The sequence below is a fragment of the Lactuca sativa genome, chromosome 7, assembly GCF_002870075.4.
Source record: "Lactuca sativa cultivar Salinas chromosome 7, Lsat_Salinas_v11, whole genome shotgun sequence".
In the NCBI taxonomy this organism is placed as follows: domain Eukaryota; kingdom Viridiplantae; phylum Streptophyta; class Magnoliopsida; order Asterales; family Asteraceae; genus Lactuca; species Lactuca sativa.
The window spans coordinates 5,141,057-5,161,605 of NC_056629.2; the positions used below are offsets into that span (position 1 = coordinate 5,141,057).

Sequence of the window (20,549 nt, forward strand, 5' to 3'; positions counted from 1 at the left end):
GAAGACTAGAAGAAGTTTGATGCTAATTCTCAGCTTTAGCAACCTTCCTTGGAAGATCTCGAACTTAGATGATTTCTAATAGAGTGATCATGATTTTGTATAGATTAGGAAGAGGTTTTTGATAAAACAAAGATTCTAGGTCATAGATCCAAGCATGGACTTACCTTAGATGATGATTTTGTGGAAGAATCTCTTTGAAAGCCTCTTAGATCTCGAAAATATGGAGAGGAGTGGAGAGAGTTTCCTTGAGAGAATCTTGAGTGAAGTGTGTGTGTGTGTGTTTGGATTCGGCCGAGAGCAAAAGAGAGAGGAAGAGAAGAGAGAGTGAGTGATGAGATGGTGCATGGAAATATGAGTTATATGCATGGAAATCCTTTGTGTAAAAATGAGGTGGCAATGAGGAAGTCAACTCTTCCTCTTGGTGGGCTTGGGCTGAGAATGAAGAGGGAAAGAGAAGATATTTGGGCTTTTAGCTCTTAAGTCCATATAATAGTTAAGTTAGGTGATCTTTGGCCCAAATAAATAAAAAGTATGGTTTTTATGACCTATTAGGGCTAAATTAAATTTGTTTTGGTTCAATAAGGTCCATTAAAGTTAATCTAGTTTATTTTGGGTTCATAAAGCCCAAAAATGTTAAGTTTCATGTATATGGGTCCAATTAGGGCCCATTTGAGAGTTCTAGGTTCAAGATAGTTAAATTGGAAGCTCATTGGTCCATTAGGTCCAATAAGGAAGTCCTACTTCAAAGTGAACTCAAATTGGAATTTCAAAGGTTTCCAATTCTTTGTTGACCACTTGTAGGGCTAGAATGTAGTATTTGATGGAGTTTTATTGTTATAGAATGAGCATCATGCATGCTTTCATGTTATTGATTCAAAATTGTTATATGCGTTGTAGTTACAAGGCACCAAAATTTCTAGTTGTGACAGATTACCTGTTATATATGCACATGTTTGATTGGTAGTTCAGGGTATTTCGTCCTGAGGATGATTGGACCCTAGCATGTTGTCTTTGTAGATTGTTATATGATTATCTGATATATGTGCACATGTTTGATTAGTAGTGAGAGTATTCCATCCCGAGGATGATTGGACTCGTAACACGTGGGCATTCCAACCCGATGGTTGAGGGCCTAGGGTATTCCAACCTGATGGTTGATTGGACCCATAGTATGTTGGCATTCCAACCCGATGGTTGAGGGCCAGGAGTATTCCAACCCGATGGTTGATTGGACCCATAGTATGTTGGCATTCCAACCCGATGGTTGATTGGACCCATAATATGTTGTTTGTGATTATATGTATATTGTTGTGTGTATGAGTATTTTGGGGGAAACTCACTAAGTTACAGTTTTGGATTTTGTTTCAGGTACTTCAGATGATCACGGGAAGACGAAGGCGTGATCGTCCACCTCCTCATATTTTATGATTTTGATTTATGGGGTACTCTGATATGAAACTATTTTGAAAAACTTTGTAATAAATAATGGTTTTTGAATGCTTGAAAAAGTTTTAAATTTTCATGAATTTTATGGATGTTACAATATGTGTAAAGTATCTAAAAATATATAGTAAAATTTTCATTTTAGATATAATAAAACCATCCAAATATTGCTTCCTCAAAAGATAATCAAAGTAATAAGTTATAGTTTCAAACAAACATCAGAGTGAAAATCACAAAAAACAGATAGTGTAGAATCTCCAGTGGGTGTGATGCAATCAATCCTGACTATTCCCCTTGCTACAAGAAGTACCCGAAACATTTAAACTTAAAACCGTAAGCACAAAGCTTAGTGAGTTCCTTAAGATACCACATACAACACATAACAATGGGCCCCACCCTAGGGTTATATTTCAACCTGCTATGGTCCCATATGGTCTTTCATACAATTGCTATGGTCCCTCCATTGTCTTTCATGCAAAAGTCACAAATATAATGTAGCATATCATGACACCCAATGTCTTACATAGTATAATGAGGAGACTCGCCTGAATCACAAACTAAAAACACAACACTCACGGCCTCATAAGATCATCCACATAAACCATCTATAACAAACAGGGGCCACACCTCAGTTTACAAACCTAAAGTCATCAACTTGCCCAAAAGTCAACCTGGTCAAAAAGTCAACAATCAACAATCAAAGTTAACGACCATTTTTCCTAATCCCTCGCGTCATGGTGAGACCTTGGCCAAGCCGTGGTCCGAATTAATATTTGCGATCCACCTTATACTAACAATAGGCTTTGTCTGATTGGTTTTACATGTATTAACACATATAAATTCTTAACACTTAAGGGTACATGCAGCCTATTAAATATATGTCATAACACTATTGAAGTAACATTCTATTAAATCTATGTCTCTAACCTTGTGTGTGTGTGTGTGTGTGTATATATATATATATATATATATATATATATATATATATATATATAAACTCATGAAAAGAACCAATGTTCATAATGGAACATATATGTTCATCTATGGACATATGTATGTCTTAGTTATGGACATACAAAATGTTACCAAATGAACATAATTATTTTCATGTAGTCCTATACCATCGAATAACTATTCATTTGTATGAAATATCAAGTCCTTGATAATAATTTTATTTGTATAATTTTAAATGTGCTTTGTATAGTTTATATTTTCTAAATGTAGATGAGAAAAAACATCAAATTCAAGTAGCAAATACCATCCATGAAGATAATTTCTCAACATGGTTAAGAAAAAACATGATGGTTCTACAAATGATGGAAATAGCCGATGATAATTTGTTTGTCTTAATTCCAAAATCTTTGAATCCGGTATTGCGGGTATTGTTTTTAAAACTATCAATATATTTTCTATTTAGTGTAATTAAAAATGATAAAAGAAAATTTTTCATCGTGTTCTTAACATCCTCTTCCTCTTCATAACCTATAATTTTACGACATTCATAAAATCCAGATTGCAATACACATGTGCTTTTATATATGAGATTTAGATTGTATATGAAAACATTGTTCATCCTATTTACATAGAAAAAAACCGATCAATTTATGAGTTCATGAAGACAACTCCGTTTTAAGAAATTCTTGTTATAAATTTGTTGCTCTTAAGATAAAGACAAAAATAATGTGTTTGAGATGTAAAGAAGATTAAAGGAAACTCTTAGGTGCTCTTAAAAGAAGGTGTTGTGATGATACATGGACACCAAGATAAAAAAAAGAAACACCAATTTAGCATAGAAATGTGATATAGCATGTCAAAACAATATAATTAATAAAAATATATTTAGATACACTAAATGTTGAAATAAACATAAAAAAAATAAAGAAGAATTTTCTATTCAACTTTAACCACTCCTTCCTCTTCTCTTATTTTCTTACCTTTTTAGGGCTTCATTGCAAGTGATAACCCATAGTTTATGGGCTCAATACAATTTTTATTTTTCTCACTTGAGCAAAAATACTCAACCCATATTGACTACAAAACATGTTATTTTCATAGGGTGAAGACCATATACAAAACCCTAATCCTAACCCAACGCAACCATTAAACTTAGTTAACAAAACCATGGTTGGATTTAACATCCTTAGATTATAAGTATTCTCTATTCACTATTTTCTATAAAGAAAAAAAAATCCCTAATGTCTATTCCTTAAAATCCATCTTCCATAAATAAAATCCAAAGGGGGCTAAAGGGAATGAATGGGATAGAGGGCAAAAGACAAGCCCCTACGCCCCACAAAAACTGGTAATCTTTCCCTCTCTCTTACATCTGATAAATTGATTGATGCTTTTGTCAAAAACTGTTGAAGATCTTGAAAAGTCTCCTTGCATATACTCAATACACTCTTGGTTTTATTAGCGAGAAAGAGTGTGTGGGGACTCCGAAAGTTAACCTAAGTTTTATCCTATTTCCATGGCCTAGATCAATATCATCTTCCCGCCAAAAAACTCATCAAAACCCTTACATTGTTGGATAAAAACATTTGCATAACTTGTTTTCTTCAGATTTTTTTTTCTTTTCCGAGATTTTTTTTCACTCGCTGTTAGATCAAATATATAGTGTATGTTATGCTTATTGGATTTGAATATTTGAATCAATGGCAGGTTTATCAAAGCAAACATATCGGTCTGCATTGGATTGCTTTAGAATCCTACAAGGGCTTCACGAAAATGGGGATTCTATAAAACGCGGAGAAATTGATCACAAGCTTCGTAAATTGTTCTTTCGTCTTGTACATTTAAAAGAGCTCTATTATAGTTATTTTAGGTCATTTTTCGTTATCGTTGAGATTTGATTGCTAAAGGATCTGGGATTTATTAGATTGTTTCAAAGAGTTTGAAACTAGTTTCTGTGAGGTATACAGTACACTGAAGATAACATTCATGGATCTAAATCTGGATTTGGAGCGGTTTTTCATAGATGTTAATATGAAAGATGAAAAGAAGTGTGTGGGTTTTAAGGATGTTCGAGGTAAAAACTGTGGTGTTGGTGAAAAATATGGTGTTGTTAATGAGTTATGTGTCGGCATTACAGAAGATAACAAATTGATTAGAAAGAGGAAGAAAGAGTCTTATCTGACATTGTTGGATTGGGTGAAAAAAGTGGCTATAAATCCTTGTGATCCTGCAATTGGGTCGTTGCCTGAAAGGTCTAAGTGGAAGGCTTATGGAAATGAGCATTTATGGAAACAGGTTCTGTTGGCGAAAGAGGCAATGTGTTTGAAGATTAATGATGATTCCAACTCTAAACAATCTATTTGGCAGGTAATTCATATTCCCCTTTGAATTCATTGGTTATTGTGCTTAACCAAATCTATTATCATTGCACAGTTTTATTTGTTGAACTTGGTTTCATGTTGTTAATGGTTTATACTTTATATGATTTATGGTTTAATATCCAAGAATGTAGATATCACTTCGTGTGTATTCAATCACATTATTGATCCTGGAAACATGAATGCCAAGAATTTAGGGCACATTAAGGGTATTTTAGGTATTTAACCATTTCCACTAACCTATGTGCCTAATTAACACATTGCATTTATATTAGAGGGTGTAGTGCTGTTTATAATTACAACTAAGTTAATAGCATTGATTTGGGTTCACTATATCTTTTTATTTTTGTTTTGGTTGAGGGTATTTTAAAAATCGACTTTATCTTCAAAATGTACCATTATGAACTGCTATAACAGGTTTTACCGGTTTTGGTTATGGACAATTTAGTCAATTTGGTCATTTTTAATATTTTGGAACTATTTTGGTATGTTCTTATTTAGTCACTTTACTCATTTTATTTTTATTATATTTTATAAATAAAATAAAAAAGCCTTTCACTGAAGATGAACAAACTCAAGGCTGGTTACTAGTAGTGAGTTCATCCAAAATGATCATTCATCTTTCAAAATTGAAATCCCATACGAACGGAATAAATAATAATATATAATATCTGTTGTTTATTATTTGAATAAAAATAAAAAAGCTTTGCATATTTTCATCTTCCTGCATTTGTTAAATCAAACACATGCAATTGATGTTTGTGATTTTGGAAGATGAAGATGATTTTGGTAGACCCTATTTTAAGTTGTGGTGTTCAGTGGTTTCAATTTGGATGTGGATTTTTGATTTTGGAAGATAAAGATTAAATAAATATAAAAAGTAATATATACTTCATATAAAATAAGCCTAAATGAGAAGTGAGAACCTTCAAAATAAGTCGGTTGCCAAATACGAGACTAATAGCTAAACCTGGTTGAATGTTATGTTTATTAGAGAGTAATAATTTTTAGATATTTGATTAGTAGCTAAATACTTTCATTCATTTGTATATTATAGCATCCTACTTTCATTGGTTTTCTATTACAACATTGTGTGTTCAACTCTTTTCTTTTCAATACATTGTTCTTTGATTCATTTTTTTTTCTTCTGATTAATACATTATACTTTAAAAGATCTTATCCAATTATAGCACTAAAAATCGATTTGTATTTTGACAAGATGGTTACAATTGGGTAGATTTTTAAAGTACAACACTATACTACCAAAAAAAAGTAAGGTGCTATACAACAAATGAGTGAGAGTACATTGGTATTTAAAGACAACCCATTTTTATTTTTGTAGAAAAAGCAAAAGATGCATCCAGACATGTATGAGGATCAAACCAAGAAACTAATACCGAGATGCAGCCAAAGAATCATTATCGCCAAAGAAACCCAGAAAATCTTTCTATCTAGAAACCCAAGCCCAAACGTTCTAGAATGTTCCGGGTCGTTTGACAGCTCGAGTGATGTAGATGACAAAGATTCCTTATGGGCCATGAATTATAGGAAAAAACGAATCCCACTGGGTCGGTTTTTTCAGGCGGAAGTTCCACAATGGACTGGGGAAACTTCCGGAAGCGAAACAAGGTGGCTTGGGACCCGCGTTTGGCCTTTAGAAAAAACAGAAAAAAGAAACGGTTTAATCGAAATGGAACGAATGGGAAAAGGGAGACAAGAATCATGCGGGTGCCAGTACATGGGATCGTTAGAATGTGTGCGGTTTCATGTGTCTGAAAAAAGATGGAGGGTTAAACTTGAACTGGGGTCTGCTTTTTTGAAATGGAAATTTGGAACAATGGGTGAAGAGGTTTCGGTCGCCTGGAGTCAACATGAAGAAAAAAAGTTTGCAGATATAATTAAGTCAAACCCCGAGTCTTCGGGTAGAAGTTTTTGGGATGAACTTTCGGTTTATTTCAAGAATAAAAAGAAATCGGTTTTGGTGAGCTATTATTTTAATGTCTATTTATTGAGACGTAGGGCCCACCAGAACCGGTCTGATCCAAGTAATGTTGATAGTGATGATGATGAGCTTGAGAAAGTTGGGCGTCAGGTAAAATTTTCAAGTTTTTGAAGGTTGACGATGAAGTTTTGTTGATCGATATTTGGGTTGGTTGGTTAAAAATGTGAGGATTTTGGGGCAAAATTTTGAAATTGTTTTTGTTGATGGGTGTAAATGGAAAAGAGGCATAGGTTGTTGAGGGCTTTGATGCTTGCATGTTTTTGGTACATTTATTCAAGTGTAGGCAACATTGCTTTGTTACTCTTGTTTTTTGGTTATAATTTTTGGTCCTATACTTATATAAGTTTTAGTCCAATTGAGTAGGATCAGTTCAAATGTATGTTTTGGATGCTCGTAAGGTTGAATTATTCGATACAAACGTGACTAATTTTGACTGGAGGATAAAATTGACAGTTTCTTAAGCTTAGGTAAAAATGTTCTGTAATATAGTTTAAATATTTCACTAAAAGCTTTGATATTATGTTTTTCTCAGTTAGTACGGTCACGCCTGTTTTTGCGAAATAGTGTCTTTTTGGTTCTTTTTACAAAATAAACAATGGTTAGTTTGTAACAAATTTTTAAAGGTTGCAAAATGGGCTTTTGGGATGCGTCAATATATTGTTAGTTTTTTGTTTTTATGAATAAGCATATTAATATTAGTTAACCTCGTTGAATATAATTAGTTGAGGAGGTCAACACAGTTTGAGTAGTTTTTGATCGGTTTATACATGTGACATATCTGACCAAATGCACTTTTCGCTATGTTTTTAACTCATGTATGGTTCGTTTCTCACACCAATGATTTTTATAAAAAGCCATAATAATGTCCATTAACTTCAAGGTTATTATACCTTGTGCTTAAGTGGTGGTTTTGCTCGGTTTCTCATAGATCTCTAATAAATCGCATCCATTTACAAAGCAATTACTTTTTTTCTATCAGTATAGACGGGATATTTTATTATTTTATTAAGAATAACAACAAACTTATAATTTTTTTACCATTTTCTGTGATATTTGTCCAGCTGAATATGCTTATGTGACAAATGGTGTGAGACAGTGAGAGAGATTCTCAACTTGAAAAGATAAAGAACGTGATTACAAAGAAAAAGTGGTGTCAATTTTTTAAATAATGAAAACATTGATTCTGTGGTGCGATTGTATAAGTAACTATAGACATTTTGCACATCTTATGAATTAGATTATGCATCTTACGACAAATTCCTGTATATAGTATATTTAATCCTAGGCATTTTACGTTTAATTTTGTGCATCTTATGTAAAATTTTGTGCTAACTCAAATAAATTTGTACATCTTATGCAAAAACTAGCGCCTTACATAAGATGCGCAAAATTATACATGAGATACACTTAGAACAATCTTGTGATTCACATGATACACACAAGTTAACGCATGATCCATAAGTTATTACATGAAATGCACATAATCATATATATTTTTTTTAACAACAAATATAACTTACTCCTAGACTAATCCTGATTCCACCTATGCCTCGTATGAGACTTGAACCCTCGATCTCATGAAAGGAGGGCAACACTTGATGTATTTTTTTATACATGAGATGCATATTATCATGACTGATATGCAGATAACCACAAAATTGGTAGGTTTTAAGCATATTAAGCATAACTTTTTACTGTTTTTGTTGTTCCAAAACCCATGGATACGGGCATAGGCATACATATTGATTATAAAATTATAAATAGAAGTCTCTTAGCCGAAAAGCCATTATGTTTTACATATATCGACACTACTAATATCGGACAAAAGCTTTCATAAACAATCGCCCATGTGTACAATCTGCTTGCTTCAACACTAGTACTCACGGGTCCCACATAATATAGTCAACGCCCAGCCAAACCCTTATAAATTAACAACACCCACAACAATCACATTTCACATATGACTGGGCCGCCTTTTCCCTGCATCCGTCCTCATCCGCTTTACTGGGTTCGCCCAACCGACCCCACTCCCAGTCCCCGGAGACTGATTATTTGACCAACCCTGTTGACTTTGACTTTGACTCAGCCGGGTTTGACCCGGGCTCCTAATTTCACGACCAATCCCCGTTGGTGAAACCGAACCACCACCTGAACGGTTGCCCGGTTTAACCGCCCGGTCTTTCCGTTTCTTCTTACAGATCACGAGCTCACCCGGATGGGTCAATCTCGGTTCATCTTGACCGTCGATCGAGTCCTTCCCGAACCTTGTGTCTCGTTGAGTCATAGACCCGGGCCCACGGGAAAGTGCCCGTGGGACCGGGGTAGGTTGCGGGTCAACATCAAGTATTTGTTTTTGTCTCTTGGGTTGACCAAAAGGAGGTATGCCTCTTGGAGACGATGCGGATGCTGATGCGGAAGTGGCTAATGAGCCCGAGAAAGTGAGTGCGCTTCGGGCTTCTCGGAAGTCGGTATCGGGAAATGCAATTTTTAATATATCGAAAAACAGATCATGCACCTTTCTTGCCTCCGATCTCACCTGCATTTATTTATTTCAGATTAATAGTCATATTTGACAGGTTAATTTGATTTTTTCTTTTTTTTTTTCCAAAATGGTCACAACTTTTTTTCGTGCTGGTAACTTCTCTCAACAAAAAAGAATGTGCTTATTTAACCCATTTTTTGGGCTTTTCATACAAATATTAAATGCTAGTATCTGATTATCTATATTTTTTATTTTCATATAAAAAATTGTGTTTTTGTGCTTTTTATACCATTTTTGGTGCTTTATTAAATAATAATACGGTTTGTTTATTCATATTTCACACTTAAGATAATTTAGAAACAAATTAAAATTATCAAAAGCCTATTTTGACCAGTACATAAAAATTAAAAGAATGTATTTCAGTCCCTTAATGAACCTAACCTAGGCTTAAATATAATATTTGGAAAAATAAAATGGAGTAAAAATAATTTCATCATACTGTAGTTCAATCCGTTACTTGAATAAGAATTTGTTCGAAAAAAGAATAAAATTACAAAAAAACATTTAGTCGACCTACTGTTCTGTTACCTCTACTAATACTAAAATGTAATAGGAATATTATATATGAAAAATAAAATATAAACAATTAGATACTAGCATTTAATAAAGGAATAAAAAGCAAGATTTTTTTTCAGGGACCCTAGGTGTTGAAAAAAGTTTAGTGACCATTTTCAAACACAAAAATTTGAATTAATAGGTTTTGCTATAGCTGGTCATAAGGGTGTAAATGGGCAAAAAAATTGTTTAGAGATAAAGCTGGGAAACTTGGAATAGTTGGTTGATTTTAACTTTTTTTTTTTTCATTTTCTAAACTACGCATGTGTATTAAATCAGAAGAAACAGATGGCGATACCTCATGTGAAAATCCAAAATACTGCATTCCGCTTTTCAACATAACCTGCACGTCGGAAATCAACTCCGGAACAGAATTGTATTCCAGTCGATCCACACGAAGTTCAATCTTGTATAGATCGAGAAGACTATTCCCATGACTTTCGGTTCTTTTCCAAAGATCAGTCAACAGAGGAATAATTTGTTGACCTTCCTTATCGATTCTCCTTTGGATCTTTGTTATTACATTTTTGCACTGCAAGCACGAATCATAAAATTCAGTCCATGATGCAAACTTAAGAGGATTATTTTCCCCATTAAGTCCTGTAAGTAAGGGCAATGAATAATGTTTGTCCGTCTGAATGAGACTAAATGACCATTGTACCCTTACATTCCAACAAACAATTCTTAACTCTTTGGCTGAGAACCCATTCAGTCATTCTGGTTCAGATTAGGTAAAAAAAAAAAAACAGCTGCCAGTTAGTACCACGAAATACAAAAAGACAAACATACCCTTCTTTGGATAGCCTCGGACATCTTGTTCCCACCGAGAGAAGGTCCTACTTTAGCATCCAAACTTTCTTTGGTCTCCTCTTTGAGAGGGGCAGAAATGGAATTTCCTCTGGTTGGTCTGACGGGAGCCTTATTATTATTTGAGTTTTTACGAGTAGGAGGAGGAGGAGTTCTTTTGGTTTGAGGAATTGCTACTGGTTTTTGTTCAGGTGGTTCGGTTTTTACATGTAGTTTAGTACGTTCACGTTCAGGTTGGAAAGGTAAGCGGGAATTAGAAGTAGGAAGGAGAGTTGGTTTTTCTTCAAACCGCTCAGTGGTTGCATTTCTTGGTCGAAGACGGATGCTTCGTTTCCGTTTTATATTCGGTTGCAAAACTTGTTCATCTTCACCCGATTGTTGAAGCTCCATATGAGAATCTCCATAAAATGCAATCTCACCTTCCTCCAGATCATCACGCTATCGCAGGATGCAAGAAATCAGTAATATGAGAATTTTGATAAAAAAATGGCTAAATTTTAGGGTTAAATATTTATGTAAGTAAGATGCTATAATAAACAAATGAATGAAAGTAATTTTTGTTTAAAAGGAACACATACATACCATCCTTTTCGAACGAGAACCAGGCCTAGCATCAAGTGCAGAAAGCGAACCAAACTTCTGAGAAGAAATAGAAGGCGTTGCAATCGGCATCACTTTCCGGCTATCAGAGGATGACCCTGAAGACCGAGCTTCTAGAAGCTTTGCAGCATTAGGTACCCGGGGATACTCATACCGGTTTCCGGTCGCCGGAATATCCTCTTCTGATTGACTTTTTACAGCCACCGGAGTTTCATTTTCATTTTCATTTTCATCATCTTCACCTTCTGCTTCTCCTTCCGATGTAGCCTCCGAAAACTCCTCAATATCATCATCTAACTCCGCATAATTCGGGAATTTTTTATCTTTATAACGCCCTCTTCTTTGTGTAACATCCATTACGGGCTCTATATTTTCCGGATAAATCATGTTCTTCGACGGTTTTTTCGACAAACGTGCGATTGTAGCGTTCACTTCGCGGGTCCCGGCGCGTAACCATTTCGGGACTTGATCGTATCGCGTCATTTCATCGGACCAATCGAATTCCTCATCCATTTGGTCAAAAAGCTCGACTTCTTCCTCACTTCTTGCAATCATTCGGTTGACTTCTTGTAAAGAGGGTACATCGTGTACGGTTTCTTGGTATCGTTCTTCATCGCGTAACAATGTTTCTAAAGTCGATCGTCTCTCTTCGTGTGTTGTTCTTTGATCAAATCTTCCCGCATTTATAACTTCATCCGCCATATCGATTTTGTACTGTTGAATGTTGTTTCGTATGAGACTCTCGATCGACCCGATGTAACGGTCTTTTCCGGCGAGGTCGTCGTCGGAATCAACGATTCCGGAGACTCGGAAATTGTCTTCTTTTTCATGACTGGAAACTTTGTCAACCACGGCTTCCATGTAGATGACTTTGACTTCTCGGGTCTGCCCGATTCGGTGAGCTCGGGCAACCGCTTGTTCTTCGTTTTTCGGGTTCGGGTCAGGGTCGTAGATGATGACGGTGTCGGCTGTTTGGAGATTCAACCCCCGCCCGGCTGCCCGGATGCTGAGTAAGAAGATGAAGCAATCGGTATCCGGGCTGTTGAAGTCAACGATAGCGGATTCACGGTCATCTAAACTTGTTGTTCCATCTATTCTTCTGTAAACAAGTCTTCTCCACTGTAAATATTCCTCCAAAATATCTAGAAGTTTTGTCATTGTACTGAATAGAAGAACTCGATGCCCTGTGCTTTGAAGTTTTATTAATATTCTGTCAAGAATAAATAATTTGCCACATGATCGGACGAGGAAATCTTTGGAGAAATCGTTGAAATATGGGTAATTGAGTAGAGGGTGATTGCAGGCTTTTCGAAGCTCCATGCATCTGTTGTTTAATGGTTTATATGTTTTTGGTTGATACATTGGACTCTTTTGAGCCTTGCGTTTCTCATCTTCCGGGTCGACCCGAATTGTACCCGTGGATTTGATCCAATCGTATACAGCGCCCTGAATTGCCGACATTTTGCACCGCAAAATGATGGAAATCTGCAATAGTAAGATATAATATTAATTTCCAACATCAAATTTGTTAGATGGAATAAGTTTTTAGGGCGCATAGAAGCGGGTTTGGGTTGACCCATCAACACTCTTTTTTCTTGTCTTGAATTTCATAGATAACTGATAAAGTAAATTTGATTACATATAATTTAACTAAAATCACGATCCAATTTTTTTGAATAAAACAACCTGGGAGACTGTAGACACCAACTTTTAAATCATTTTGATCTGTTTCCTTTTCACCAAATTTTCTTCAATTTTAACCATTAGATCATTTGTTATCAATAAAATTTAGGGATAAATGCAAGATAGAGCAATGTACTTTCATTTATATGTTTATTATAACATCATACTTTCAAAAACAGCATTGCACTTTCAACTTTTTTTCTTATTAATACATTTTATTTTGAAAAATCTACCCAATTATAGAACTCAAATGGTTTTGTAATTGGAGAGCATTGCTATAACCAAAATGCAAGAAATAGCAACATACTTTCATTTATTTGTTGGCTAGATCTAGATGACTAGATTATCCTACATTATTCCTACTACCTTTTTTTCTATTACATCATACTTTTAAAGGTTTCCTAGAATTGTACTTTAAATATCTACTCGATTATAGCATTGTACTTATGATTTTTTCCTATTAAAGCGATCTACTTTAAAACATCTAAAGGATTATAGCATTGTAGTTACGTTTTTTTCTTATTAATACAATTTATTTTGAAAAAGAGCACGTCCAAATATAGCAATAAAACTGTCTTGTAATTAGCTGCATTGGTATAATTGGGTATATATCTCAAAGTACAATGTTATAATAAGAAAAACTGAAAGTAGGATGCTATAATAAACGAAAGTAAGCGTTTACCTTTGGAGGAAGTGAACCTTCAACATCTTCAACACGGCGTCTAAGCATAAAAGGCTCCAAGATTTGATGAAGTCTGTGTATAATGATGACCTTTTTCTCAGTTTCTAACCAATCATCCTCAGCTGTGACTGCTTCTTTTTGAAAAGGCTTCGAGAACCAATCATGAAAAGCTTTTCGATTGTCAAAAACTTCTGGAAGTAACAGGTTCAATAACGACCAAAGTTCTTTAAGATCATTCTGCACAACAACAAAAAAATGACGCATTTGCCCTTCAGAACCTTTACAGATTATTATTGGTAGATGGGATTTGGAAAGCGATTAAAAACCTGCAGGGGGGTTCCGGTGAGGAGAAGTCGTCTTTGACACCTGTATTTGTCAAGATCACGGGCTAAAACTGATTCTCTGTCCTTCATTCTTTGAGCTTCATCAATTATAATATACTTCCAGTCAACTCTTGAAAGCTTTGACCGATCATACATGATGAACTCATAGGTTGTCACCAGCACATTAAATTTCATGGCACAAACCTCCTGAAAATTTAAAGAAAAAAAGAAAACATGGTCACACCAATAGAACTTGTATAAAGAAAAAAAAATCACAAAATATGAACAGTTTTTGCAATCTATGATTTAAAAAATTAATAATAATAATAATAATAAAGTAGGTTTTTTTTGTGGTGGGGATCATTCGAAAAGGTAAATTCTGCAGCAGAAAGTGATTTTGCAGTGGTCCCATTGCGAAATATGTGGTCATTTGTGTCAAAAAGTCAAAAAAATTGGTCCTTTTGTTAGATACCTTGACCCATTTTGGTCATTTTTGTGATTAAAAAAAAAAAGTTAAAAATATGTACCTGAGAGAAGAGTTTTGAGCGTTGATCCTTGTTACCAACATAGTAAATGCAGGATACATTTGGCAACCAACTATGTAACTCACTCTGTTCAAAACAAAGTTAGAAAAACATAAAAAGAGAAATATAAAATTATAAAAGTTCAATGAAAATTAACAAACCTTCCAATTCACGAGAACGGCATTTGGAACAATAATAAGATGTGGGCCGTAGTTGCTTTTGAACTCCATTAAATAAGCAATTAATGCCATAACCTATACAAAGAATACATCACATCATCAATTCATCATCATACACACGAAACAAACTACTAAAAAAAACTGTTTTTTTTTAAACCTACCTGCACGGTTTTCCCAAGACCCATTTCATCGGCCAATATTCCGTTTAATTTATTGTTGTACAATGAAAGCATCCATTGTAACCCAACCTGAAAGATTAATCAATTTATTATCATATCCAAATACATTCTAAAGCAACAAAATAAGCCAAGATCAAATTCAATTGATGTAGAAGATAAAGTGACATACAAGCTGATAGTCACGTAAAGTTCCACATCGTAACATTGATGGCTGCCTTATCACCTTTTCATTCACAGCATGTGCGAGAGTATAATACCTGTTGCACAACATAAAGAACACATTTTTAAAATGCAAGAAATAGCAACATACTTTCATTTATTTGTTTCTTATAGCATTACTTCCATTTTTTCTATTATAGAATTGTACTTTCAACGTTTTCTTATTAAGGCATGCTAATTTGAAAAGGACTTTTAACTTTTTTCTTATTATAACATTTTTATAATTGGGTAAAGTTTTCAAAGTACAATGTCCAAATAAGAAATACTGAAAGCATAATGCAATAATTGGGTGCATTTTTCAAAGTAACCTGTCTTGATAAGGAAAAAAAAAAAGGAATACAATGCTATAATAAGAAAAAATGAAAGTAAGATGCGATAATAAACAAATTGATAAAGTGCGATGCTACTTTTAGAAAGATAAAATGCAAGAAATAGCATCTACTTCCTTTTAACTGTTCATTATAGCATCTAACTTCCATTTCTTTCTATTACAGCATTGTACTTCCAGTTTTTTTTCCTTTTATTATTAACGCATCAGATTATGAAAAATCTATGGAACCATTGCATTGTACTTCCATTTTTTTCTTGTTAGGGCATTGTATTTGAGAAGTCTACCCAATTATAGCAGTGAGAATTGCTTTATATTTAGACGATGTTGCTATAATTGGGTAGATTTTTCAAAGTACAATGTTAAAATAAATAGAAATGAAAGTATGCTGTTATTTCTTGAACAACTTACTTGCTAACAGATGAGCCATCTTGTGGGGCATTCATTTCAGAGAAACGATTTCTTATCATAACTTCTTCTCCAGCACAAGAGGCTGCAGCTCTCACTTCTTCTTCAGATAAACCCTTCACCAACAAATACCAAATTATCAAACATGGATATATAAATAAAAGTAAATTACATTTTGGTCCCTGAATATAGCTGATTTTTTCAAATTTGGTCCCATCTCTTGCAACTTGGGCCCTTATTTGAGTTTTTTGTAACGTTTATTGTCCCCGTTGTGTAAAAGGATTATATTTTTTTGACAAAAGTTGCAAAAAACAGCCATACTCAGGTACCAAAGATAGTCATTTTACTTGGATCAGGGACTAAAAACGTTACAAGAACCTCATATATGGACCAAAAATGCAAAAGAAAATTTTTTTGAACCAAAATTGTAAAACTCAGCTATACCACATATGTAAATATACCTGAGCTCTAGCAGCAGCAGAAGCAGCATTCGCCACCTCAGCAACCTCCTGTTGATTCTTTGCAGCCGTAATTTTGCTCCCAAGTTTTTGGAGATAATCTTCCGTTTGTGACAAAAACGATGAAAGAACCTCGTACCTCTCAGCCGCCTCACCAGGCATACTGGTTTGTTGTTCTAGAAGAATTTCTCTATACCTTTCCACATCATTATTCTTCAAAGCCTCCATTCTCTTACTTCTATCATCATCTTTTCTCTTTGAAAACTCCCTCAACATCTTCTCATGATATTTAGCAATCCCCCGATTCCTCTGAGTCCTCGCGTCACGTATCGCCCAATGAGATTCTAGAAGCTTCTTCCTCCACTGAAAAATTAATTTCAATTGTTTTTCCCGAATTGCCCTTTGAGCAGCGTTCACTTGCCGATTCATATCGTTTCGTTGTCTTTCACATAACCGGATAAATTTCCGGTAGGGTCGATCCGGCATCGACATTATCTCTTGTTGTTCTTTATCAACTCCTTCCCTTACCCTTTTCTGTAAATCTTGTAATTTCAATTTCTTTTCTTCGATTTGTAGCCTTAAAACAAGATCTGGTCTTATTCTTCTTCTTTCTAGATTAACTGTTAGTAAATCGTTAATCTTTTCAATACTTTCGTTTCTTTTTTTGTTGACCACTTCGACACCCTCTTGAGAAATCAAATCTTTTAAGTCATACGCGAGTGTAAGATTGTTATTGTTGTTGAGCATCATGCTTGACCCGAAAGCATCATGCTTTCGGGTAAAGAATGGAAAGTCAAACAACGGGCCATGGTACTTTTTAGGCCCAGAATCTTTCGGTTGAGGTGGATTTGGGGGACCCGCTTGTAAAGGTCGTTTACCTTGAACATTGTCGGGGACAACAACCGGGTCTGAAATTACCGATTTACCCTTGTCCATTGGGCTGTCACTTGTAGGAGGTAAAGTTTTTTGAATCACGGGTTCGACCTCGTGTTCCTGTTTAGGAGGAAGAACAGGTGGAGTTTCCTTCTGCATTGATGTACCTTGTGCATTAACTGTTGTGACATTCTCCTCATGAGCTTCTCTTTTTACATTGTTTGCTCCAGCTTGAAGATCCTTTTCGTTGGACTCTAAATGTCCTGTCTGGTCATCAGGTTGACTTTTTACATTAACGGTTTGACCAGGGGAAGCTGACTGTTGAGTTTGTGCTTCGAGGGGCGGTGGGGAAATAGCTTGAAGTAATTCATTCGGTAGAGTTTTATCTCCTTTCTGTTTTAAACCATATCAACAAGTCCACAATAAAAAGGCAAAAAGATTATCCACCAAAAAAAAGATTTCATTGATGCACTAAAATAACAATTTTTTGGCAGACCCACAAAGTGATTTTGGACAAAAAGCAAAAAAGCACTTTTTTTTGCATTTACATACCTGCAACGTGTCCAAACTCATTCGTTCTCGAAAATTAGTGTTTTTTGGCATTTTTCTTCTATTAAAGCATTGTACTTTGAAAATTCCACCCAATTATAGCAAATCCAATCAAATACAAAATAACTTTTACAGCTATAATTGGCATATTTTTCAAGTATAATGTCCTAATAAGAAAAAGTTTGGAAGTACAGTGCTAATATTGGGTAGATTTTTCAATCTATGATGCCTTAATAAGAAAAAAAATCATAAGTGCAATGCTGTAATAGAAAGAAAAAAAATGAACGTGGGATGCTATAATACACAAATAAATGTAAGTACGTTGCTATTTCTTGCTTTTATCCCTTTTGTCAAGCGGCAAGTGCTGTTGGTTTATAAAATAGTCGCTCGAATATCAATTTAGTGTACCTTTATACGCCTAAAAGCTAGTATTTGTGCCTTAAGAACATGCAGTTGCTGTTTTGTAAACCCCGAATGTGGTCCCCGCTGTGACACCTGTCCCTTTTGAGCATTTGGAGGTCCAGCACTGTTAGATGAAGCTGTTGGTTGTGGAGAAGATCGATTCATCTGTTGACCAGTCAACATGCTCTGGTTCATGCCCATGGATGATTGTGGAGGTTGCATAGATGACAACACACCACTACCCTGCCTTAAAGGAAGCTGTTGACCTTGACCAGGATTTGCATTGTTGACTAGTAACGGATTCGATGTTGAACCCAGATGACCTGGCGGCATGGTCTGCTGACGTGGCTTGGTGGACCCTGAAACATCACCAGAACTTTTGTTTTGTAGGCCCATGTTGCTTTCATTCGCCTTTTGCATTTTTGCTTGCATAAGAGGGATTAATTGAGCCACAAAATGAGCATTTTGAGGAAGTGAGAGATCAATGTTACGTTCGAGAGCCAATGCCTGCATTGCTTGCATTTGAGCAGCCATTGTCATATTCTGCGTCCCTTGTTGTGGGGCCATCATGGGGCGTATACTATTCCCCTGCATCAATTGACTGCCAGATGTCGGCACAGCAAACTGTTTCTGGTTTTGGGTTTGATCGGAAACCGCCAGGTGTCCTTCATCTGTCGGTTTCTTCGACAGTGATGTTTGTGGCTGATCTTTTGAAGGCCCCACTCCCGCCATTCTCATCTTCTGTTGGTTTTGGAATGCGTACTGAGCGTATGCTTGGTGAACAGGATTCATCATGTGTTGATCAAAACCCGGATTCCGATTTTGCCCCTGTTGCATTTGAATAGAATTGGCTCCTCCCAAGACTCCTTGAAGATTTCCAGATTGATACGCTAACATTGCTTCTCTACCTTCAGGGTTTCGAAGCAATTGCTGTTGCAATGACTGCAAAAAATAATCATTTTGTTTATAGTTCTTTAAATCATAATAATCACTTTGAGACTGCACATCTAAACACCTCCTATCAGTACTCAAATCCTCAATTCATACTTTGGTGGCCAATTGAATGATGGTATTGATGACAAAATTGGTAAAGATTGAACAACTGGAACAAAAATTGATGACAATATGGACAGTAAATACAAAAGTCAGCTAGATGATTTCATAAATGAACTAACTTACTGGTTTTGAACTATACAAGCTATTTATAAACAGAGTGTGCTTTCAGTAACTATAAAAAGCCCTAACCTGTCTCTGCTGCTGCTGCTGTTGTTGTTGCTGCATTGGATCAAACCCCAATTGGGGAGTGGAAACAGCCGATGATGAAGATGACGGAGATGCGGAGGAGGATGGTGGTCCGGGCACCATGTTTCGCCCATGCCCACCCCCTCCGTGCTGGACCCCGCCACCGGATTGCATGCAAAAAAATTATATTTTTTAAAGGAAGTTCCTATATTGAAAACCAATACATATCCCTCCAAAAATCCAACAGCTATCGTTTAAAACCTTACGATCCCCTTCAACAATTTTCTCTCTCTACTCACTTTGTCTGTATAAAAATCAAAACTTCCTTTCCCAAATAAGAAAAAAACGCCGATAATTCAGAAATGGGGTTTAATTGCTTTCTAATCAAATTCGGTGCGCCACTAGTGGTGATGGATCTTGATTCTTGAGACGGCGAGTCCCCGAAGTTATCGTAAAAATCATCTGATCTCCACACTGACCCGATTTCTCTCTCACCTATTAGTGTGTGTGAGGTGCTTGGATTGCAGTTTCACACACCAACTTTTTCGCAAATTCATCCGTCAAACCCTAGAACCGTATCAATTCTTACACCCGATATTTGTAATTTCTTTCTAAAACGAAACGGGTCCGACAAATTTGGGTTAACCCGAATGGATGTAGCTCTCGTTAAGAACTCATTGCCGATAAATAAAAAGGAAACACCCATTAAACGTACCAGTAGGTCCAGTACCAATTATTCAACATTCTTATTTTACTAATCATTTTTATAAATAAAACTATATAAAAAATAAAATAGGATGACAAAATAGACATGGAGTAGATGTTCGCAGTGCGGTTTGATGCGGTTAGAGTCGAAACCGTAAACCACACTACATATGCGGTTTGAAATTTTTCAAAACCGAAAACCGCATCATTATAAATCGCATTATGTGGTGTGGTTTGGTACGAACGTTTTTACAGTTTTTGTGCGGTTTATATAGTTTGATAAGCATCTCTACTTCTAATACGGAACGTATTGTATTTTAAGTTTTATATGAAGACTAAATTTAATTACTTATACTATATGATAAAGTATATAAAATCAATACATAAAAATAATAGTTAACGCAGAATAACATAAGTTGCGTTCATTTTAACCACACACATCATTGTCCAATTCAAAATAAACAAACAAGATAAAGAAACTGACATCAATTATATACAAAACGTGTATGCATCA

At 35.3% G+C, this 20,549-nt stretch overlaps 2 protein-coding genes across 2 annotated transcripts; one reads left to right on the top strand and one right to left on the bottom strand.

Annotated features, from left to right (window-relative positions):
• Positions 1–3,609: 3,609 nt before the first annotated feature.
• LOC111902663 (AT-rich interactive domain-containing protein 1) lies at positions 3,610–7,097 on the top strand. Its single transcript, XM_023898478.3, has 3 exons — positions 3,610–3,745; positions 4,105–4,764; positions 6,118–7,097. The coding sequence occupies exons 2-3, from the start codon at positions 4,384–4,386 to the stop codon at positions 6,886–6,888; spliced, it is 1,152 nt and encodes a 383-aa protein (XP_023754246.1). The 5' UTR covers positions 3,610–3,745; positions 4,105–4,383; the 3' UTR covers positions 6,889–7,097.
• Positions 7,098–8,424: 1,327 nt separating this feature from the next.
• On the bottom strand, positions 8,425–20,010 carry LOC111902664 (ATP-dependent helicase BRM). Its single transcript, XM_023898480.3, has 14 exons — positions 19,334–20,010; positions 18,095–19,030; positions 16,268–17,530; positions 15,810–15,922; positions 15,021–15,108; positions 14,834–14,920; positions 14,655–14,747; positions 14,497–14,580; positions 13,973–14,176; positions 13,647–13,883; positions 11,264–12,766; positions 10,664–11,119; positions 10,173–10,406; positions 8,425–9,313 (listed from the first exon to the last, which is right to left on the bottom strand). Exons 1-14 carry the CDS (start codon positions 19,502–19,504, stop codon positions 8,732–8,734), a joined length of 6,051 nt encoding a protein of 2,016 aa, XP_023754248.1. The 5' UTR covers positions 19,505–20,010; the 3' UTR covers positions 8,425–8,731.
• Positions 20,011–20,549: the final 539 nt, after the last annotated feature.

Coding starts and splice junctions, on each gene's coding strand:
- LOC111902663 (XM_023898478.3), top strand. CDS start 4,384: ATGGATCTAAATCTGGATTTGGAGCGGTTTTTCATAGATGTTAATATG. Junction 4,765..6,117: donor CTAAACAATCTATTTGGCAG/GTAATTCATATT, acceptor TTATTTTTGTAG/AAAAAGCAAAAGATGCATCC.
- LOC111902664 (XM_023898480.3), bottom strand. CDS start 19,504: ATGCAATCCGGTGGCGGGGTCCAGCACGGAGGGGGTGGGCATGGGCGA. Junction 15,923..16,267: donor CTGCTGCTGCTAGAGCTCAG/GTATATTTACAT, acceptor TTGTTGGTGAAG/GGTTTATCTGAAGAAGAAGT. Junction 15,109..15,809: donor GATGGCTCATCTGTTAGCAA/GTAAGTTGTTCA, acceptor GTTGTGCAACAG/GTATTATACTCTCGCACATG.